The 24,420-nt window shown below is 48.3% G+C and overlaps 1 protein-coding gene across 2 annotated transcripts in view; it reads right to left on the reverse strand.

Annotated features, from left to right (window-relative positions):
• Positions 1 to 24,420, reverse strand: part of ARHGAP19 (Rho GTPase activating protein 19) — a 75,300-nt gene that overhangs the window by 28,195 nt on the left and 22,685 nt on the right. For both annotated transcript variants that reach the window (XM_050958143.1, XM_050958144.1), the window contains exon 2: positions 16,227 to 16,492. In XM_050958143.1, the coding sequence (XP_050814100.1) occupies positions 16,227 to 16,492 (266 nt within the window). The remainder of the gene's footprint in view (positions 1 to 16,226; positions 16,493 to 24,420) is intronic.

Consider the following 24,420-nt stretch of genomic DNA (forward strand, 5'->3'; position numbering starts at 1 on the left):
ACTCAGTTAGGGCGATAAGGTCCCGTGCCGAGGCGAAGGTCTCCGGAGTGGATGGGACCAATAGGTCAACCCCAGATCTTATGGGGGAGCTTGGCGGCACTGGACTCGACGGACCCACCGGGCCCGGAGTCGACGGTGCTGGTAGTGCCGTGGCCGATGTCGATGCCGGGCGCTCCATTCGGGTCTGCCTGGCTGGAGTAGCTTGCAAATGCGGCACTTGTCCGACCTGTGCGATTCCCCCAGGCACTTCAGACACGCGTCGTGGGGGTCGCTGGTTGGCATAGGCTTTTTACAGGCCGCACACTGCTTAAAGCCCGGCGAACCAGGCATGAGCCCGGTGCCGGGTGCCGGGAAGGGCTACAGCCCAGACCGGCGAACAACTATATACAATACTATTTACACTACAACTAATTAACTAACTATACTTAACGATCTAACTAACAACTGTAATAATAACGGTAGTTAACAAGGAGAGCTAGGGACGTGGAGGACAGCTATGCCGCGCTCCGCAGTTCCAACGACCGACACGGCGGTAAGAAGGAACTGAGGAGCGGGTGGGCTGGCAGGGGTATATATTGAGCGCCATGGCGGCGCCACTCCAGGGGGCGACCTGCCGGCCCACTGGAGTTGCTAGGGTAAAAAGTTTCCGACGAACGTGCACGCACGGCGCGCACACCTACCTGGAATGGATGTGAGCAATCACTCGAAGAAGAACCAATGCTCTAGACCAGGCATGGCCAAGCTGTCGCTCTTTTACAGTTAAAGTGCAGCTCCCAGAGCGCCCCCACGTATTCCCCCCATCCTATTCTCTGCTTACAAGACTGGGCACGGGGGAGCTCAGGGCTTCTGCCCTGCATCGGGGTGGTGGGACTAGGGGCTTCTGCACTGCAGGGAGGGGGGCCTCAGGGCTTTAGACCAGCAGGTGGGCATCGGGGCAGAAGCCCCACACCCCAGCAGGCACCACTCTACGGGGCAGGTTGTGTGTGTCTTGCAGCTCTCAAACATCTGAAGATTATTGTGTCAGAGGGTCAGTAAGTTTGCCCACTCCTGCTCTAGATGAACACAATGAATAAAACCACCCAGACAAAAGAAGGAGGAAGCCTCATAAAACCTCCTTAAAAGGCTGACAACTCTCCTCTCAAGAAATCATCCTAAGAGCTTTAGAGAGGCAGCACTGCCTTCAAAGGCAGGTTAATTCAAATCAATTAGGCACAGCCACTGCTGCAGCTGCTTGAGAGCAGCAGCCCACAGCTATGTCTTTTCCGTAGGCAGCTGCTCTAAATGGGATGCCATGGCTGATGGTAAGTGGGTATCGGGGTGCACAGATTGAGTTCATTAGTTTCTGCCCAGCTGGGTGGAGAGAGAAAACTTATGAGGAATGTCTGGACCTGCCTTGACGCGTGGGAGGGTGACGTGGGCAACAGAGAAATACTTCTGGAAAGGCTGGCAAGTCCAGTAGGCATAGTGCCAAGACTGTGCTGTGGGTGCCAACTGGCAATGAAGAAAATGAAGAAAAGGGAGAGCATTTAAATAGATCTCAGAACATTTGAAGACTAAGGGCTAGATTCACAAAGGGACTTGGGCATGTACCTGCCTCTTAGGCGTATAAGTCCAACATTTTGGCACTACTGGCATTCACAAAACCCCAGCTCAGCTACCACTTAACCTGTAGGCCCCTCTATTTCCCAGGCACCTATGTTTCTGCCTGCAGAGTCCGCGACATGCCTAAGTTTCCACTGCTGGGCACGAGCAAAGCCACCTAAGTCCTGATGCTGCTGAGCTGCTCGGAGCCCTAGCTCACACCTAAGCCATGATGGGATTCTCAAAGCAGACATTCCCCCACCTGTGGGCCTGATACAACAGGCATGCTCTGAGCAGGACTAACCCCCCCAAAAGACAGCATGAATGAGAGCCTGGGGAGCAGGCATGTATTTTTCCCCATTAGAGTCAACAGTACAGTGGTTAGGGCACTCACCCTCAGATGTAACACCCCAGGTCTGTAATCTCCACTCTGCCTGACTTGGAGCAGGGACTCAAACCTGGCTTACCCCCACCCAGCAGTCAGTCCCCTGACCATGAGATATGAGGTCAATCTCTCTCCCCCAATGAATGTTTAATTACGTACACAAAGTGGAACAGCGTCAACAGGAGAGCTCCAGCCCAGAATGCTCAATAGCCAGATGGTTAGGGCCCTTTCCTGGGGTGTGAGAGAGCTGGCTTCAAGTCCCTGCAGCTACTGGTTACAAAGGGATGGTCTCTCTTTCACTCTGGTTGGTTGTGTTCTGCGAGAAAGGGCTGATCTGTCTTAGGTGCCTAACTCCAGGAATCCTGAGTGGAAACGGGCCCTTCCCTCCAGCCCAGAGTTTGGCGCCTGGTGAGCCTGAGAATTATTGTTTCTCGACAAAGCTGGTCCTCTGGCTTTCTATTTCTCAGCTTTTAGTAACGAGCCTCCTGCACCTGGGAAACTAAACCAAGGAAAACTCTGCAAGTTCTGAAAGGAAGCTCAGAACCCTGAGAGGCAGAAGGAAGGTGCTTGGACCCCTTCAATGTGACTGATTGCGTAGACCTGCCCAGGTCTGATATAACCCATCCAGTTAGAGACTGACCTCGTTCATTCTCAGCCTGCCACTGTGACATTCCCCTGGTGTTATCTGGACCGGTGATCTGCTAGGTAACTCCAGCCTTTAACTCTGGGAGCCAGCCTGACCCTGCTCTGCTAGGAGAACCTCCACCCCTGGGCTGGTCGCGCACAGCCTTTGGCGTGTAAGCTGCTCCCAGCTACTTGCAACCAAGTGACACTAGCCAATATCTCTGGTCCCAGACACAACCCTAGGAACCTCTGTCTTGCAGTGTCCTGTTATGCCCACTGGACGCTGCAAGCTTATATGAGTTCGTCAATTTAACAAAGAAATTGATATGGACCAGGCTTGTTATCCCAAGGGGAGGCTCTGACAGGCTTCAAGCCAAATGCACTGCCTCAGATTAAACAAACAGATTTATTAACTACAAAAGATAGATTTTGGAATTATAAATCAAAGCACAACAAGTCTGATTTGGTCAAATGAAATAAAAGCAGAACACATTCTAAGCTGCTCTTAAACACTTTCAGTGCCCTTACAAACAGATGTTTCTAACCATAGGCCGCCTGGTTGTCCTTCAGCCTGGCTCTCCCCTTTGATCAGTGCTTCAGTCGCATGGTGGTGGTGTCTGTAGATGGAGGTGGAAGAGAGAGGAAGAGCCTGGCAAATGTCTCTCCTTTTTATCATGTTTTTTCTTCCCTCTTGGCTTTGCCCCCGCCCCCCTTTCAGGGTCAGGAGAGCATTACCTCATCGTAGCCCACAACTGACCAAGGGAAGGGGGGTGACTCACTCCAGAGTCCAACAGATCCTTTGTTGCTGCCTAGGGGCTAGTCTGCCACGGCAGCGCTTTATTGTGCCGTGTGTGGTTGCAGCTCTCAGCGCTCTAAAAAAACCACCTCAGCAAGGGGCGTGGCTCCCAGCGCTGGGGCACTGTTTACACTGGTGCTTTACAGCTCTGCAACTTGCTGCCCTCAGGGGGGTGTTTTTTCACACCCTTAAGCAAGAAAGTTGCAGCGCTGTAAAGTGTCAGTGTAGACAAGCCCTAGGCCAGTGTCCTTTGTTCCTGTGAGGCTGGGCTGGGTTTGCCCTCTACATGCCCTGATGAGGTGTGAACTGCCTCTCTGCTCCTGGAGACTTTTTGCCTGGACTTGTTTTAAGCCACGAGGATACATTTTCAGCCTCATAACTTTATATATGAAATTACAACCTATAACATTACTAACACATTGCCATAACAACAATTACTATAACAACAATGCTCAGTGCATCACGAGCCTTCCGAAGACACCGGACATGACAAACTTTGCACTGGACACCACACAATCGTATTATAAAGATGAACATGGTGGTGCAGAGTATTCCCCGAGGTCCACAAAGTCACACTGGTCCTCTGGCTTTCTATTTTCTCAGCCTTTAGTAATGCCTGGTTGTTAATATGAAACTAAACCAGGAAAGGAAAACTGCAAGTTCTGAACGAAAGCTCAGAACCCTGAGAGGCAGAAAGAAGGCTGTGACGATGCGGTTCTGGCGGGAGCCAACTGAGAGTGCCAATTCAGGACTAATTGCTCAAACAGGGCAGTCACAGCCCTAGGCTGGGGGTTTTCCACCTCTAAGGCAAACCAAACCAGCCAAACAAAAAGGACTTCGGTTTCACCCCACTGGCTAACCACAAGTCACACAAGCAATTTCCTTAGACACTCCAGTCTCCCAGTATCACCACCAGTGCCACCCCTCCTGGGGATGAATGGTTATGAAAACCAACACCCCAGTAAAAGAAAAAGGTTCTCTCGATCCCAAAGGACCAAGCCCCAGACCCAGGTCAATATACACATCAGATCTTACCCACAAATCACACTGTTGCCAATCCTTTAGAATCTAAAATCTAAAGGTTTATAAATAAAGGGGAAAAGATAGAGATGAGAGCTAGAATTGGTTAAATGGAATCAATTACATACAGTAATGGCAAAGGTCTTAGTTCAGGCTTGTAGCAGTGATGGAGTAAACTGCAGGTTTAAATCAAGTCTCTGGAGAACATCCCCCGCTGGGATGGGTCATCAGTCCTTTGTGTAGAGCTTCAGTTTGTAGCCAAGTCCCTCCAGAGGTAGGAAGCAGGATTGAAGACAAGATGGAGATGAGGCATCAGCCTTATATAGGCACTTCCAGGTGTAAGAACACTTCTTTGTTCTTACTGTGGAAAATTACAGCAAAATGGAGTTTGCAGTCACATGGGCCAGTTTCTGCACACCCTGCTGAGTCACAAGGCGTATCTGCCTCCTCTCAATGGGTCAGTTGTGTAGCTGTTGGTCCTTAATGGGCCATCAGGCAGGCTAAGCAGAGCTAACACCAACTTGTCTGGGATGTCACCCAGAACTACAGCACCGATTTGGAATACAGACAGTATACAGACAATACTTATAACTTCAACTACATAATGATACAGACATACAGACAGCATATTCATAACCAGCAACCCATAACCTGGTCTTAGACACCTTATATGACCCCCTTTACATAGGATTTGGTGCCACTACAGGACCTTGGTTGCAAACCATGTTCTATATGGTCCCAGTTCATATCAATAATGTCACACCCCCAGTGCAAAATTGATGCAGGAAGGGATGACACAGACATCACTGACTGCATCCTAAGGATCCCCTATTCGGGACAATGCATCAGCTACAGTATTTTCCTTCCCCCTTATGTGGATTTTATCCATTTCATACTCTTGAAGGGCTAAACTCCAGAGCAGCAACCTGGAGTTGGTACCTTTGGCCCTGTGCAGCCAGACCAGAGGGGCATGATCACTCAACACAGCGAATTTTTGGTTGTACAAATGGGGCTTAAGTTGCTTGACAGCCCAGACAATGGCATAACATTCCTTCTCAATGGTAGCGTAATTTTGCTCAGTGGGGGATAACTTTTTGCTTAAGTATGCCATGGGATGCCTCTTACCCCCCGCCCCCTCTTGCATTAGCACTGCCCCCGCCCAATATTGGAAGCGTCTGTACACAGCAAAAAAGGTTTTTTGAAATCTGGGCTGGCCAACACAGGCTCTTTGGCCAAAGCACTTTTTATGCTTTGAAATCCCTGCTCACAGGCCTTCGTCCATTGCACCCGGTCTGGTTTTTCCTTTTTCGTTAGGTCTGTGATGGGCGCAACAATGTCACTGAATCCCTGAACAAACCTCCTGTAATAACTGGCTGGACCAATGAACAATTGGACCTGTTTCTTAGTTCTTGGGATAGGCCAGTTCTTAATGGCCTCCACCTTTGATGGCTCAGGGTGCAGTCGCCCATTGCCCACCCTGTGACCCAGGTAGGTTACCTCAGCAGCTCCTATTTTGCATTTAGAAACCTTAACAGTTAGATTGGCCTCCCTGAGCCGGTGCAGCACAATTCCGATGTGGTTAAGGTGATCTTGCCACGAACTGCTGAAGATGGCCAGGTCGTCTATATAGGCCCTGGCAAAAGATTCTAATCCCTGTAGGACCTCGTTTATAAGTCTCATGAAAGTAGCCCCTGAATTACGCATCCCAAAGGGCAACACCTTGAACTCATACAGGCCCGATTCCACTATGAAAGCAGATTTCTCTTGTGCATCAGCATCTAGGGGAATTTGCCAATACCCCCTGGTTAGATCCAGGGTGCTTATAAACTTGCCCCACCCCTCCAACGTCTCTAACAAATCCTCTATTCTGGGTGTGGGGTAAGGGTCAGGCTGAGTGATGGCATTTAGCTTCCTGTAATCCACACAAAACCTCATGGTCTTATCCTTTTTTGGCACCATCACAATGGGAGAGGCCCAGGGGCTCATGGATTGGGTAATTACCCCCATTGCCAACATGCTTTCCACCTTTTCCTGGATTTGCCTTTGCATCTCTCCCTTGGCCCAGTAAGCTCTGCTGAGAGCTGGGCGGGGCCCCACAGTTTGAATGGAGCGTGTCATCCTATCTGTGAGCCCTGGCCTGTTGGAGAACGTTCGTCTGTGGTGTTTTAACAATATCAGCAACTCCTCCCTTTGAGGGGGGGCTAAACCCTCCCCCATCTCAATGCTCTAGAGAGGCGTCTCCTCCTGGCTTTCAGCAACCATGTCAATCAAAGAGATGGACCCTGCCTCTTCCTCAGCACAACAAATTATGTTCACATTTACCTCCCTTACATGGTAGGCCTTCATTCTGTTCACATGCACTGTCTGCACACTTCCCCGGCCATGGGGTTTTCTTACATCATAGGTAACCTCATTTATTCTTTCCACTACCTCCATGGGTCCAGTCCAAACATCCTTCATTTTGTTCCTCCGGACAGGATCTAGCACCAACACCATGTCCCCTATTTCAAACGCTCTCTCCTGAGCATCTCTGTCATACCAGGTATCTGAGCATCTTGGCTCTCTTTCAGATTTTGCTCAACCAACTTCATCATCTCCTGCAAACTCTCCTTGAACTGAGCCACATACTCAGCCACTGGCTGCTCTGTATCCTTCACCTGACCCTCCCATGAGTCACGAACCAAATCTAGGGGACCCCGGACCTGCCTTCCACAGTGTGAGCTGTGGATTGCCAGGCACAGAGTTGCAGCGCTACGATGGAGGCGGAGGCAGCAGGTGCAGACACACTGAGGATGACTGGATGCGGTAGCTGCGGCATGTACATGGTCCTAGAGGGAGCACCTGAAAGGAGTTTCATCTGCATGAAGTGCCACCTGATTGAGCTGCTGGAGGAAAAGGTAAGGGGACTGGAGATGCAAGTGGAAACTCTGGCTGAGTTTAGAAGGGGATTTGAGCAGATGATGGAACACAGACATGATGAGGCACAGGGGACAAGCTCAGACGAGCGGATAAAAGCAGGACCTAAGGACTCTGAGGAGGGACTGCTGGGTGAGGAAAGTGGATGGTGGAAGCATGTCACTAGGAGAACCAGGCAGAGGAAAAGACGGGCCAGCGATGGACAAATAGAACTCAGGAACAGGTTTGCTGTGTTGGGAAATGAAGATGGAACACAGCTGGCTGCTGAAGGAGAAAGGGCGAGGAAGAAGAGGCAAGCAGCTAGTCCTGCAGAAGGAGGGGAGCAGTCAGTGGAGGCGACATCAAGTACGAGCCCTAGGAGGATTGTGAGGGCGAATACAAATCGAGAGGAATCGCGGCCAGCTGCTGTGGGGGATAGACCGGAGAATCGCACTGTCGCCAGGAAAAGGCAAGTCTACGTGATTGGAGACTCTTTACTGAGAAGAGTAGACAGGCCTGTAACTAGACCTGATCGGGAGAACAGAAGAGTGTGCTGTCTGCCAGGGGCTAAGATACAGGATGTGGACTTGAGGCTGAATAGGATCCTAGCGGGAGCGGGAAAGAATCCGTTGATTATCCTTCATGTGGGAACGAATGACACGGCTAGTTACTCGCTGGACTGTATCAAGGAGGACTATGCCAGACTGGGGAAGAGGCTTAAAGACATCGAGGCCCAGGTGATCTTCAGTGGGATTCTGCCGGTTCCTAGATCGGGGCGACGAAGGAGTGACAAGATTATGGCGATCAACAGATGGCTCAGGGAGTGGTGTTATAAGGAGGGCTTTGGGATGTACAGTCACTGGGAAGCATTTACGGATAGACAACTGTTCGCTCAGGATGGACTTCATCTCAGCAAGGAGGGAAATAGAATTCTAGGATGGAGGCTCGCCGACCTCATCAAGAGGGCTTTAAACTAGGAAGTTGGGGGAGATGGTTGGGAGATGTTCGGGAGATCTCCACGCCAGAATATAACCTGGACAGGGAAGTAAACAAAGTGAGCGGGGATACCCTTGCGGCCCCAAGATTTGATCCAAGGAGGAATAGTGGAGTAGAAACCAGAGTAACAGGTGATGCTGGTGGTAGAAAGTTTGTGCACGACGGGGGAAAGAATGTCACTGATGCCAAACGCCGAAAATTAAAAGGTCTGTACACTAATGCGAGGAGCCTAGGTAACAAGATGGAGGAACTGGAGTTATTAGTGCAGGAAGTGAAGCCGGATATTATAGGGGTTACCGAAACCTGGTGGAATAGTACCCATGACTGGAGCACGGGTATTGAAGGCTATGTGCTGTTTAGAAAAGACAGGAAGAAAGGCAAAAGGTAGTGGAGTAGCCTTGTACATCAATGATGAAATTAAATGTAGCGAAATAAGAAGTGATGAAATGGATAAGACAGAGTCTGTCTGGGCAAAAATCACACTAGGTAAAAAAGCAACTAGAGCTTCCCCTGAGATAGTGCTTGGGGTGTGCTACAGACTGCCGGGATCGGATTGGGATATGGATAGAGACCTCTTTAATGTCTTTAATGAAGTAAACACAAAGGGGAAATGTGTGATTATGGGGGACTTCAACTTCCCGGATATAGACTGGAGGACGAGTACTTGCAAGAATAATAGGGGTCAGATTTTTCTGGATGTGATAGCGGATGGATTTCTTCATCAAATAGTTGAAGCACCTACAAGAGGGGATGCCATTTTAGATTTGGTGTTGGTGAGCAGTGAGGACCTCATAGAAGAAATGGTGGTAGGGGACAACCTTGGTTCGAGTGATCATGAGCTGATTCAGTTCAAACTAGATGGAAGGATAAACAAATGTAGATCTGGGATTAGGGTTTTTGACTTCTCGAGGGCTAATTTTAAAGAGTTAAGGAAATTAGTTAGGGAAGTGGATTGGATGGAGGAATTAGTGGATTTAAATGTGGAGGAGGCCTGGAATTACTTTAAGTCACAGCTGCGGAGACTGTCGGAAGCCTGCATCCCGAGAAAGGGGAAAAAAACCATGGGCAGGAGTTGTAGGCCAAACTGGATGAGCAAGCAACTCAGAGAGGGGATTAGACAAAAGCAGAAAGCTTACAGGGAGTGGAAGGAAGGCAGGATCAGTAAGGAAAGCTACCTTGCTGAGGTCAGAACATGTAGGGATAAAGTGAGGAAGGCTAAAAGCCACATTGAACTGGAACTTGCAAAGGGAATCAAAACCAATAGTAAAAGGTTCTACAGCCACATAAATAAGAAGAAAACAAAGAAAGAAGAAGTGGGGCCGCTATACACTGAGGATGGAATGGAGGTTAAGGATAACCTAGGCATGGCCCAACATCTAAACAAGTACTTTGCCTCAGTTTTTAATAAGACTAGTGAGGAACCTTGCGATGATGGAGGGATGATAAACGGGAATGTGGATATGGAAGTGGATATTACCGCAACTGAGGTAGAGGCCGTACTTGAACAGCTCGATGGGACGAAGTCGGAGGGCCCGGACAATCTCCATCCGAGGATATTAAAGGAACTGGCGCGTGAAATTGCGAGCCCGTTAGCGAGAATTTTTAAGCAATCGATAAACTCGGGGGTTGTGCCATATGACTGGAGGATTGCTAATGTAGTTCCTATTTTTAAGAAAGGGAATAAGAGTGATCCGGGTAATTATAGGCCTGTTAGCTTGACATCTGTAGTATGTAAGGTCTTGGAAAAAGTTTTAAGGGAGAAAGTAGTTAAGAACATAGAGGTCAATGGTAATTGTGACGAATTGCAACACGGATTTACTAAAGGTAGATCGTGCCAAACCAATCTGATCTCCTTCTTTGAGAAGGTGACGGATTACTTAGATAAAGGAAATGCGGTAGATATAATTTATCTAGATTTCAGTAAGGCGTTCGACACGGTTCCGCACAGGGAGCTGTTAGTTAAATTGGAAAAGATGGGAGTGAATATGAAAGTTGTAAGGTGGATAAGGAACTGGTTAAAGGGGAGACTCCAGAGGGTCGTATTGAAAGGTGAACTGTCAGGCTGGAAGGAGGTCACCAGTGGAGTCCCTCAAGGATCGGTTTTGGGACCGATCTTATTTAACCTTCTTATTACTGACCTTGGCACAAAGAGCGGGAATGTGCTAATAAAGTTTGCGGATGACACAAAGCTGGGGGGTATTGCTAACACGGAGAAGGACAGGGATACTATTCAGGAAGATCTGAATCACCTTGTAAACTGGAGTAATAGAAATAGGATGAAATACAAAAGTGAAAAGTGCAAGGTCATGCATTTAGGAATTAATAATAAGAATTTTGGATATACGTTGGGGGCGCATCAGTTGGAAGCGACGGAGGAGGAGAGGGACCTTGGGGTACTGGTTGATAGCAGGATGACTATGAGTCGCCAATGTGATACGGCTGTTAAAAAAGCAAATGCGATTTTGGGATGCATTAGGCGGGGTATTTCCTGCAAGGATAAGGATGTGTTAGTACCGTTATATAAGGCGTTGGTGAGACCCCATCTGGAATACTGTGTGCAGTTCTGGTGTCCCATGTTCAAAAAGGATGAATTCAAACTGGAACAGGTTCAAAGACGGGCTACAAGGATGATCCGAGGAATGGAAAAACTGCCTTATGAAAGGAGACTCAAAGAGCTTGGCTTGTTTAGCCTGGCCAAAAGAAGGCTGAGGGGGGACATGCTCGCTCTATATAAATATATCAAGGGGGTTAACGTTAGGGAGGGAGAGGAATTATTTAAGTTTAGTACTAATGTAGGCACGAGGATGAATGGGTATAAACTGGATATTAGGAAGTTTAGACTTGAAATTAGACGAAGGTTTCTGACCATTAGGGGAGTGAAGTTCTGGAATAGCCTTCCGAGGGAAGTAGTAGGGGCAAAAGACTTTCCTGGCTTTAAGACAAAGCTTGATAAGTATATGGAGAGGATGTTATGATAGGATCGTTAATTTGGGCAATTGATCTTGAATTACCACCACACAGGTCTGCTCAATGGTCTGCGGGGAGATGTTGGATGCGATGGGTACTGAGTTGCTGCGGAGAATTCCTTCTTGGGTGCTAGCTGGTGACTCTTGCCCACATGCTCAGGGTTTAGCTGATCGCCATATTTGGGGTCGGGAAGGAATTTTCCTCCAGGGCGGATTGGCAGGTGCCCTGGAGGTTTTCGCCTTCCCCTGCAGCGTGGGGCACGGGTCGCTTGCTGGTGGTTTCTCTGCAGCTTGAGGTCTTCAAACCATTTTTGAGGATTTCAATAACTCGGTCCTGGGATAGGGGTTGTTATAAAATTGGATGGGTGGGGTTCTGTGGCCTGCCTTGTGCAGGAGGTCAGGCTAGATGATCAGATTGGTCCCTTCTGACCTATGAGTCTATGAGCCTTCCGTAGAGCAGTTCAAAGGGAGCAAACCCTGTAGACTCTTGGGGTACACTCCTGTATGCATACAATAGATAAGGCAGTAGAACATCCCAGTCATTCTGGCATCTGTCCACATACATTTTTAACATAGACTTCAGGGTCCCATTGAACCTTTCCACTAGGCCATTAGTCTGGGGGTGGTAGGGAGCAGCTTTCAGGTGCTTCACCCCTCATAATTCCCACAACTGCCTGAAAACCACAGACATGAAGTTAGACCCACGGTCAGACAGTATTTTCTTGGGAAAACCCACTCTGCTAAAAATAGAGAACAAGGCCACTGCCACTGTCTCTGCCTCAATGTTAGCCAAGGCTACAGCATCAGGATATCGGGTAGCAAAGTCTACCAGAACCAGGATGTATTTTTTCCCATTTTTGGAAGGTTTTGGGAATGGCCCCACAATATCCACAGCCACTCTGGCAAAAGCCTCCCCTATAATGGGCAGAGGCTGGAGGGGCACCTTGCTAGGTCCCTTCAACCCCTTACGCTTTTGACACAGTTCACAGCTTCTGCAGTAACCTCTCACCGTCTCAAAGAGGTGAGGCCAGTAGAAATTTTGCTCCAGCCTGTCACACGTTTTGCCTATACCCAGATGTCCTGCAAATGGACCATCATGAGCCAACTTTAACAACTCATTACGGTAACTTTCTGGTACCACAAGCTGTTTGCAAGCCGCCATTTGGGAATTCTTCTTTCCCCTGGGAGGCTCCCTATACAACAGCCCCTCCTGCATAAAATACCTGCCTCTTTCTTCACTGGCTGGGACCTGATTCTGAGCATCATTTCTGGCTCTCTCTAGAGATACGTCACTTTGCTGAGCCACCATGAATTCACCCTGGGTTTTGGTTGAATTCAGAACCCTCTCTGACATTTCAGACAAACCTTCACCTGATTCATCTTGAGCAATACTCTCTGTCTGTTCGCCGTTCCCCTCACTGCCATCGGTCAGGGCATCTGCCACAGACCCAAACTTCCTCTGTGACCTGGTCACCACATTCACTTGGCCAGGCACCCCCAGTATGTTATTTCCTACCAAAACATCAGCTGGAATTAAATCTCGGACTGCAACCTTCACGTCCCCTTTAAAGCTGTCCCACTCAAGATGGATTCTAGCCATCGGCAGGTCCACAGAGTACTCAGATAGTGCCACTACCGTTACATATTCCCCAGGCAGCATGTCCTCTGGCTTCACCAGATGTCCCTTGACTATAGTTACACCCCAGCCAGTGTCCCGCCATCCCATGCATTCAACACCATTGACCTTTGCCTCCATAATAAACCTCTCACTTCCTTGCCAAGCCTCAGTTCTGACATAGCTGGTGAGCTGATCCCCTCCTCCCAGAGCACCGGAGACGAGGGGGTTGTCATTAGCCACTGCTCTGCTTGCACCTGGACTTAAGGTGATGCTCAGAGTAATGGAATTGGCATCTACTGTGGCTTTTGGGGTTGCTGGTTTTGGGCTGCCCTTTAGGGTTGGGCAATCTGGTCTTATGTGGCCAAGCATTCCACAGTGATAGCATGCAGCCTGTTTATGTTTGGGGTGAGAGTTCCCACCCTCTGCGCCCCCGTGAGCCACTTTACAAGAGTCATGGCCAGGTTTACCTTTAAATCCTTCCCTCCTCTTAAACTGGGGAGAATGGTGACTTACTTTTCCCTTGGGGTTTATACCCTTCCCGAGCCCTATTTTGGGTATGGGCATCCGCAATCTCTGCAGCCCGTAGGACTGACTCAGGGTCCCTATCACACACAGCTGCTCTCACGTGGTCAGGCACAATGTTTAAGAACTGTTCCAAAGTTATTAAATCCAGTAGCTTTTCAAAACTCCCATGCGTCTTTGCTCCCATCACCCACTTTTTAACAAAACCCATCAGCTTATGAGCACATTCTACAAAAGTACAATCATTAGACATTTTAAACTTTCTAAACTTAACTCTGTAAGAATCAGGAGTAACCTTGAACCGCCTTAACACAGAATCTTTAAACCGCCCATAATCCAAGGCTTCTTGTTCCCCCAAATCATTAAATACCTCCCTGGCTTTTCCAGTCAGTCTGGTCAGCAGGACAGGCATTCGCTGATCATCAGGGATTTGGTACAGATTGCAGAGGCGCTCAAAGGTGGACAAAAACTCCTCTATATCCTCAGTATCATTGTAAATAGGACACATCTTTTCCCAATTCTTCTCCTGGCGGTGGGTATGCCGAGTACCAGGTGGCGATGACTTTCTCCGCTCTTCCATTACTTGGAGCTGCAGTCTGGCCGTCTCCTGTTCCATCTTGTGAGTCTCCCGTTGCCTCTGTCGAGCTCTCTCCTCAGCAGCCAGTAATTCCAGACGCCCCTTACAAGCTTTGTCTTCTAATTCAGCTATTTTCTGCCTTTTCAGCAATCTCAGGTCTGCTAGTTTCTGTTCATGCTCGAATTGCAGTTTATTCGCTGCCTCTTTCATTCAAATTGCTTCTGCAGTCTCTGTAGTATCAGGTAAGGGCTGTGCTCCTGCCTCCTGATCACCGGCCATTAGCAGACCTCTCAGTTCTTGATTTGTAGCTTTCTTTCTAAAGCTTATCCCCTTTTCTGAAAACAAATCTTCCAGGGCTTTATTGTCAAGACCCTCATATGCTCTTTGCTCACCCATTACAACTGCTCTTTAACCAACCAAACTCTCAATCCCAAATTTCAAATTTGGATAGCGTGGGGTTCTGACCCAAAGCTTAATTAACCTGGTTCTGTGGATCCTGCCGACTACGCCACTGTGACGATGCGGTTCTGGTGGGACCCAACTGAGAGTGCCAATTCAGGACCAATTGCTCAGACAGGGCAGTCACAGCCCAAGGCTGGCGTTTCTCCACCTCTAAGGCAAACCGAACCAGCCAGACAAAAAGGACTTCGGTTTCACCCCACTGGCTAACCACAAGTCACACAAGCAATTTCCTTAGAAACTCCAGTCTTCCAGTATCACCACCAGTGCCACCCATCCTGGGGATGAATGGTTATGAAAACCAACACCCCAGTAAAAGAAAAAGGTTCTCTCAATCCCAAAGGACCAAGGCCCAGACCCAGGTCAATATACACATCAGATCTTACCCACAAATCACACTGTTGCCAATCCTTTAGAATCTAAAATCTAAAGGTTTATAAATAAAGGGGAAAAGATAGAGATGAGAGCTAGAATTGGTTAAATGGAATCAATTACATACAGTAATGGCAAAGGTCTTAGTTCAGGCTTGTAGCAGTGATGGAGTAAACTGCAGGTTTAAATCAAGTCTCTGGAGTACATCCCCTGCTGGGATGGGTCATCAGTCCTTTGTGTGGAGCTTCAGTTTGTAGCAAAGTCCCTCCAGAGGTAGGAAGCAGGATTGAAGACAAGATGGAGATGAGGCATCAGCCTTATATAGGCATTTCCAGGTGTAAGAACACTTCTTTGTTCTTACTGTGGAAAATTACAGCAAAACGGAGTTTGCAGTCACATGGGCCAGTTTCTGCACACCCTGCTGAGTCACAAGGCGTATCTGCCTCCTCTCAATGGGTCAATTGTGTAGCTGATGGTCCTTAATGGGCCATCAAGCAGGCTAAGCAGAGCTAACACCCACTTGTCTGGGATGTCACCCAGAACTACAGCACCGATTTGGAATACAGACAGTATACAGTCAATACTTATAACTTCAACTACATAATGATACAGACATACAGACAGCATAATCATAACCAGGAACCCATAACCTGGTCTTAGACACCTTATATGACCCCCTTTACATAGGATTTGGTGCCACTACAGGACCTTGGTTGCAAACCACGTTCTATATGGTCCCAGTTCATATCAATAACGTCACAAAGGCACCTGGACCCCTTCAATGTGACTGATTGCTTAGACCTGCCCAAGTCTGATATAACCCATCCAGTTAGAGACTGACCTCGTTCATTCTCAGCCTGTCAGCTCTGCAGGGCAGGGAGCACGTCTTCACACATTTGTACGGATTCTGGCACAAGGGGGCTGCCTTCTCACGGGGGCTTGGGGGAGCAACAGGAATCTGAATACTCAATAAGACAACTTCCCCAAGAAAGGCTGATGCTTTGGGAATGATGAGAACAGATGCAGCGATCTCCCTGCAGCTACCCCTGGGATCAGACACCACAAATCAAGCAGAAACAAAAGAAAGGGCGACCTTGTATTCACTGACTGCTAATTAGATGCACTTTTGGTTTGGCTCCTTCCTTCAGGCTAGGGGCCCTAGTCTGGGATTACAGCCCCAGGGTGCCAGGCAATGAATGAACACAAAGAGACAGGCCCTGTCCTGAAGAGCTTACAATCTAAATAGAAGAGGTGACACAACAGGTGGATGCAACAAGGAGCACATGCAACGTGCCTGGCTCCCAAGAGTGCTTAGAGAGAGTGTGGTACATGGTACAGCTAATGGAATCTGATTCAGGACCTCGGTGTCCACATCAGACTATGAAGACAGCTGCCAGGCAGAGCACAGTGCCTACCTTTACGCTTCAGAGACATGAGGGACCGAAAGAATCCAGAGGCTGTGCCAATGCCACCAGGCAGCTTGGGGTGCTCCTCCCCCATCAGCTGGGCCAGCTCTGCTCCCGGCAGGTCGATGAGCCTGGTGATGTTGCTGACCACCAGCTCTGTGAAGACTTCGGGCTTCTCATGCCGCAACTTCTCCACAAAGAAGTCAGGGTTGAAGATGACTGTTTGCCCACGGAGGGAGGAGTCATTGCAGATGACAAACCTGCAGATGGCATCACTGGGAAATAAAAGGAGACAGGTTGTAAAACATTTCTTCTAGAATTCACTCGTACAGTGTCCCCTCAGATCCCAGACCACCGGAGCAACCTCACTCTGGAAAAGACATCTACTCACACTGGAGCTGCCAGTGTGTTCTTCAAAACTACTGCCTGTCCCATGCTTGCTATGAATCAACAGCTCTTCTCAGTTTTGTTTTTTAAGTTCATAATTAACAACTGTACCCAAGACAAGATGAACAAAACAGTACAACTGTCTAATAAACCTTGCCAGCAAGATTTCAGATCACTAAATCTCACAAAAAGGGGAAAAGCCCCCAAAGCAGCTATTTTAATCATTAACCAAACTTCAAACCTGAAGGCTCTAGTCACACTACCAGAGCAACTATTACTTGTGTGACAGTGAGCATATCCCCAAAGAATATACACCAGGTAACAGAAGCACAGCCACACATGGAATGCTACAATGTAGCCTGCAACTACCTATATCTTTAATAGAAAGAAAGGCTCGCAGAAACTACAGGCCCCAAGTGTACTCAGATCAAGATTAGGGACTAAACACTGGACTGGATTCTCCACTAGCTGCAACTCTTACCAAAGACAAGGGCAGTTGGAATGGGCTTGATTTTATCTCAGGCGCCACCTACATGCTCATGGCAAATTACTAGTGGGGACCTACATTTAGGCAAAGGCGGGGTGTCTGCGATGTACGCACACACCACTGACAGTCAGCATCCTGACAAATATCCAGACTTTCCTCTAGCTTTCACAAAGGTTCAAACCGATAAATGTCTGCGCACATTTGGCGCTGTACTAACTCCCCAGTGGGGAGTGTGAAACATATTTTTTCTGCTGTAAACCAATAATTACAAAGAGCAACGAATGGAGAAGACAGAAAAAAAATCCCATACTATGCATAGAAAGGTCACCTCAATCTACAGTCTATTGTCTCCCTGTTATTTGTGAGCTTCCATAACTATGTGAACAACTATATGCATCTGTGACGTTACTGACTTGAACTGTGATCCTATAGATCATTGTTATCACCAAGGTCCTAGAGTGGTACCAAATCTTGTACAAAGGAGATCAAGTAAGGTGTCTATGGGAAGGTTATGATTTGCTGGTTATGATGATGCTATCTGTATGCAGGTATCATTTTATATTTAATGTTATAAGTATTGGCTCTATACTGTCTGTATTTCAAACTTGTGCTATGCTTCTGGGTGACACCCCAGACCATTTGGCATCAGCACTGCCTCGCCTGCTTGATGGCCCATTAAGAACCATCAGCTATACAACTTACCTATTGAGAGAAGGCAGATACACCTTATGACTCAGCAAGGCAGGCAGGGACATGCCTATGGACAGAACTCTGAGGCTTTCAAGCCATGTGCTGGGCAGCTTGTGTTTGAAATACAGGCCACATGGCAAGAGACTATAAAAGGCAGCTGCATCTTCTGAATTTTGCCTTCAATCCTGCTTCTGACCTCTGGAGGAACTAGGCTTGAAACTGAAGCTCTGAACAAAGGACTGAATGACCCATCCAAGCTGAAATGTTTATACTCCAGAGACTTAATTGGTTTAAAATCAGCAGTAATCCCATTAAGCCTGAAACAAGCCTGAACTAAGAACTTTGCAATTGTTGTATGTATTTGATTCCATTTAACCAGTTTTAACTCTCATCTATATTTCTTTCTTTTTCTGAATAAACCTTTAGGTTTTAGATTCTAAATTGGCAACAGTGTGATTTGTGGGTAAGATCTGACATGTATATTGGTCTGGGGCTTGGTCCTCTGGGATCGAGAAAACCATTTTTCTTTTACTGGGGTATTGGTTTTCATAACCATTCATCCCCACAAGGAGTGGTGCTGGTGGTGATACTGGGTAACTGGAAGGTCTAAGGGAATTGCATGTCTGACTTCTGGTTAGCCAGGGGGGTAAGACCAAAGTCCTCTCTGTTTGGCTGGTTTGATGTGCCTCAACTAGTAAAGGAACCCCAGTCTGGGGCTGTGACTGCCCTGCTCTAAACAATTTGTCCTGAATTGATACTCTCAGAAGTGTCCCACCAAAGGCAGTTTCGTTACAGCATTTTTGACCTAAAAGGCAGAAAAAACGGTTACCCACCTTTTCAATAACTGTTGTTCTTCTAGATGTCTTGCTCATGTCCATTCCATTCTAGGTGTGTGTGCGCCCACATGTGTGGTCATTGGAGATTTTTGCCTTAGCGATATCTGTAGGGCCAGCCATGGCGCCCCCATGAGTGCCACTCTCACGTGTTGGTATATCAGGCACCACCGGCCCTACGCCCTCTCGGTTCCTTCTTGCTGACAACCCCGACAGAGGGGCAAGAGAGTGGGTAATGGAATGGACATGAGCAACACATCTCGAACAACAGTTATAAAAGGTAGGTAACCCTTTTTTCTTCGAGAGCTTGCTCATGTTGATTCCATTCTAGGCAACTCACAAGCAGCATCAACGGAGGTGGGCTCAGAGTTCACAGGCTTGCAGCTCTGCTCTGCCAAAGTTAGCGTCGTCTCGAGCTTGCTGGGTCAGTGCATAATGAGACGCAAATGTGTGGATGGACAACTAGGTAGCATCTCGACAGATCTCTTGGCTCGGTACCTGTGCCAGGAAGGCTGCCAATGATGCCTGTGCCCTAGCTGAGCATGCCGTTACTATCGCTGGTGGATGCAGGCTGGAACCTGTGATCCAGGATGAGATCCTCTGGGCAATTCTTCATCTTGTCTGCCACTGCAATGAACAACTGCATTGACTTATGAAATGGCTTTGTTCTATCTATGTAGAAGGCCAGCACCCTCCGGATGTCCAGGGTGTGTAGCCTGCGGTCCTCATCTGATGCATGAGGCTTTGGAATTAAGACTGGTAAGTATATGTCCTGGCCAGTATGAAACTGGGAAATTACCTTGGTCAGAAACGCCAAGTGTGGGCACAGCTGAACCTTGTCCTTGTAGAAAACCATAGAGCAGGGGTCCCCAATGTGGTGCCCGCAGGTGCCATGGCGCCTGCGAGGGCATCTAAATGCCCTTGCATCCTGGCCAGCAGTCGAGCATCCGCCGAAATGCCGCCGAAATTCAGCGGCATTTCAGCAGCGCCGCCTCTGGATGACGATGCTTGCCACCGACAAGCAGCAGCATCCAGAGGCGTCACCGCCAAATTTCGGCAGCATTTCGGTGGATGCTCGACCACCACCACGGTCCTTTGGCACCCGCCAGACGAAAAAGGTTGGGGACCACTGCCACACAGGGTGGCTCCGAGGCGAGGACCCTGATATCAGACACCATATGGGCTCAAAGGGAGATCTCATGAGCCTTGACAGCACAAGATTCAGGCCCCAGGATGTGAAGATAGAGGCACTACAGACCCTTCAAAAACCACGCTGTCATATGGTGAGCGAAGATAGACCTGCCTTGGAACGGAGGATGGAACGCTGAAATGGCAGCCAGGTAGACCTTGATCGAAGAGAGGGACAAGCCTTGGAGCTTGAGGTGCAGCAAATAATCCAGGATATCCTGCAGCAGGGCCTCCGAGGCCCGAATACGCCACTCCAAGGTCCAACATGTGAACCTTTTCCACTTCTCCAGGTAGGTTGCCATGGTGGAGGGTTTCCTGATGCCTAGCAAGACCTGCTGAACACGGGTTGAGCATGCCCATTCGTCCATGCTTAGTCACGCAGTAGCCAAGCCGTCAAGTGCAGCGCTGCCAGGTTTGGGTGCAACAGACTGCCGTGGTTCTGGGACAGCAGATCCGGTCAAAGTGGCAGTTCACAGAATCATAGAATCTCAGGGTTGGAAGGGACCTCAGAAGGTATCTAGTCCAACTCCCTGCTCAAAGCAGGACCAATCCCAACTAAATCATCCCAGCCAGGGCTTTGTCAAGCCAGGCCTTAAAAACTTCTAAGGAAGGAGATTCCACCACCTCCTTAGGGAACCCATTCCAGTGCTTCACCACTCTTTGAGTGAAAAAGTTTTTCCTAATATCCAAGCTAAACCTCTCCCAGTGCAACTTGAGACCATTGCTCCTTGTTCTGTCATCGGGTACCACTGAGAACAGTCTAGATCCATCCTCTTTGGAACCCCCTTTCAGGTAGTTGAAAGCAGCTATCAAATCCCCACTCATTCTTCTTTTCTGCAGACTAAACAATCCCAGTTCCCTCAGCCTCTCCTCATAAATCATGTGCTCCAGCCCCCTAATCATTTTTGTTGCCCTCCGCTGGACTCTTTCCAATTTTTCCACATCCTTCTTGTAGTGTGGGGCCCAAAACTGGACACAGTACTCCAGATGAGGCCTCACCAATGTCGAATAGACGGGAATGATCACATCCCTCGATCTGCTGGCAATGCCTCTACTTATACAGCCCAAAATGCCATTAGCCTTCTTGGCAACAAGGACACACTGTTGACTCATATCCAGCTTCTCGTTCACTGTAACCCCTAGGTCCTTTTCTGCAGAACTGCTGCCTAGCCGTTCGGTCCCTAGTCTGTAGCAGTGCATGGGATTCTTCCTTCCTAAGTGCAGGACTCTGCACTTGTCCTTGTTGAACCTCATCAGGTTTCTTTTGGCCCAGTCCTCTAATTTGTCTAGGTCCCTCTGTATCCTATCCCTACCCTCCAGCATATCTACTCCTCCTCCAAGTTTAGTGTCATCTGCAAACTTGCTGAGAGTGCAGTCCACGCCATCCTCCAGATCATTAATGAAGATATTGAACAGAACCAGCCCCAGGACCGACCCTTGGGGCACTCCAATTGAAACTGGCTGCCAACTAGACATGGAGCCGTTGATCACTACCCGTTGAGCCCCACGATCTAGCCAGCTTTCTATCCACCTTATAATCCAATCATCCAGCCCATACTTCTTTAACTTGCTGGCAAGAATACTGTGGGAGACCATGTCAAAAACTTTGCTAAAGTCAAGGAATAACACATCCACTGCTTTCCCCTCATCCACAGAGCCAGTTATCTCCTCATAGAAGGCAATTAAGTTAGTCAGGCATGACTTGCCCTTGGTGAATCCATGCTGACTGTTCCTGATCACTTTCCTCTCCTCTAAGTGCTTCAGAATTGATTCCTTGAGGACCTGCTCCATGATTTTTCCAGAGACTGAGGTGAGGCTAACTGGCCTATAGTTCCCCGGATCCTCCTCCTTCCCTTTTTTAAAGATGGGCACTACATTAGCCTTTTTCCAGTCATCCGGGACCTCCCTCGATCGCCATGAGTTTTCAAAGATAATGGCCAATGGCTCTGCAATCACATCCGCCAACTCTTTTAGCACCCTCGGATGCAGGGCATCCGGCCCCATGGACTTGTGCTCATCCAGCTTTTCTAAATAGTCCCGAACCACTTCTTTCTCCACAGAGGGCTGGTCACCTCCCCCTCATGCTGTGCTGCCCAGTGCAGCAGTCTGGGAGCTGACCTTGTTCGTGAAGACAGAGGCAAAAAAATCATTGAGTACATTAGCTTTTTCCACATCCTCTGTCACTAGGTTGCCTCCCTCATTCAGTGAGCGGCCACACTTTCCTTGACTTTCTTGTTGTTGCTGATATACCTGAAGAAACCCTTCTTGTTACTCTTAACATGTCTTTCTAGCTGCAACTCCAAGTGTGATTTGGCCTTCCTGATTTCACTCCTGCATGCCTGAGCAATATTTTATACTCCTCCCTGGTCATTTATCCAAGCTTCCACTTCTTGTAAGCTTCTTTTTTGTGTTAAGATCAGCAAGGATTTCACTGTTAAGCCAAGCTGGTCGCCGCTTTCTCCTTGGTCTGAGACAGGAGTCCTCCCTTCTTGCACTCTCCTGCTTGTGCTTCCTCCCGGTATCCCATTTCCCCACTTACCTCAGGGCTTTGGTCTCCTTTCCCCGGTGAACCTAATTTAAAGCCCTCCTCACTAGGTTAGCCAGCCTGCTTGCGAAGATGCTCTTCCCTCTCTTCATTAGGTGGAGCCCGTCTCTGCCTTGCACTCCTCCTTCTTGGAACACCATCCCATGGTCAAAGAATCCAAAGCCTTCTCTCCGACACCACCTGCATAGCCATTCGTTGACTTCCATAATTCGACGATCCCTACCCAGGCCTTTTCCCTGCACAGGGAGGACGGACGAGACCACTTGTGCCTCAAACTCCTTTATCCTTCTTCCCAGAGCCACGTAACCTGCAGTGATCCGCTCAAGGTCATTCTTGGCAGTATCATTGGTGCCCACATGGAGAAGCAGGAAGGGGTATCAAACCCTCGGATCGCTGAGTCTCGGCAGTCTCTCTGTCACATCGTGAATCCTAGCTCCTGGCAAGCTGCAGACCTCTCGGTTTTCTCGGTCAGAGCGGCAGATAGATGACTCAGTCCCCCTGAGGAGGGAGTCCCCGACCACCACCACTCTCCTTCTTTTGGGAGCAGTGGTCATGGAACCCCCATCCCTAGGACAGTACATCTGGTGCCTTCCAATTGGTGAATTCTCCTTCTGCTCCCTTCTCTCAGATGTACCATCTAGTCCACTCTCCGCAGTTGTAGCGGGGCAGCTGCTGAAGTGGGTATTCACCCACGAAAGCTCATGCTCCAATATGTCTGTTAGTCTACAAGGTGCCACAGGACTCTTTGCCGCTTCTACAGATCCAGACAAACATGGCTACTCCTCTGATACTGAACTATGAACATGTGACAGCTACTGAACACTAACTACCAAAGAATGAACTATTTATAAGGCCCAAAGGCATGAAGTCCGAAGACGAAAACTGCTAGCCCTTGCTAAGCAAGGAAAGGCGCTCTGACTAACCACCATGGGCAGTAAGAAAGAATTGAGAGGGCATAGGGCTGGCAGGCCTGATATACTGGCGCATGAGCATGGCTCTCAAGAGGGCATCACAGCAGCCCTACGAATACCACTAGAGGCAAAAATCTCTGATGACTGCACACACCTAGAATGGAATCGACATGAGCAAGCACTCGAAGAAGGACTGCGGTGTCATTTCTAGGATACATGACCAGAATAAGTGACAAGAGAATCACAGAATCATAGAAGATTAGGGTTGGAAGGGACCTCAGAAGGTCATCTAGTCCAATCCCCTGCTCAAAGCAGGACCAATCCCCACTTGGGACTTAGACTCCACAGTGGAAAACACTTACTGGAATCACTGTAAACCATGGACTTGCAGCCAGCACTCTGCAATTTGTGCTGAGTGAGAATCCCAACAGAAACACTCTCTGCTGTCACTACTACACAGGCATGATGAGAGCTATTTTGACAGAATAGTGGAGACTGAAAGGATACAAGGCAGATGAGACTGGCAGAATCATATCAGAGTAACAAGCTGTAAGGAGTTCACAGCTGCATCCTGTAGGATAGCATAGGCAGCATGCTGCTGATTCCAGTATCACCTGATGGGTTTCTCAGACGTTTGTTACACCTAAGGACTTAAGACCAAGATGGAGCAATTCAACACCAACTGCCAAAGACACCTGCTGATTGATCTCCTCATACTCAGAATGTTACAAGGGTTTAAAACCACACACAAGTGCCAATTCTTCCCAATAATGTGGGCCAGAGCTCTGTCCTGAAATCCATAACAATCCACTTTGATCCAACACAAGTCCTCCTACTGACTGTGAAGAGTTACAAAGGGATCTCACAAAACTAGGTGACTGGGCAACAAAACGGCAGAGGAAATTCAATGTTGATAAATGCAAAGTAATGCACATTGGAAAACATAATCCCAACTATACATACAAAATGGTAGGATCTAAATTAGCTTTACCACTTAAGAAAGAGATCTTGGAATCATCATGGATCATTCTCTGAAAACATCTACTCAATGTGCAGCAGCAGTCAAAAAAGCTAAGGGAATGGTAGGAACCATTAGGAAAAAAGATAGATAATAAGACAGAAAGTGCCACAATGCCACTATATAAATCCATGGTATACCCAC

The sequence above is a fragment of the Gopherus flavomarginatus genome, chromosome 6 (assembly GCF_025201925.1).
Source record: "Gopherus flavomarginatus isolate rGopFla2 chromosome 6, rGopFla2.mat.asm, whole genome shotgun sequence".
Classification (NCBI taxonomy): domain Eukaryota; kingdom Metazoa; phylum Chordata; order Testudines; family Testudinidae; genus Gopherus; species Gopherus flavomarginatus.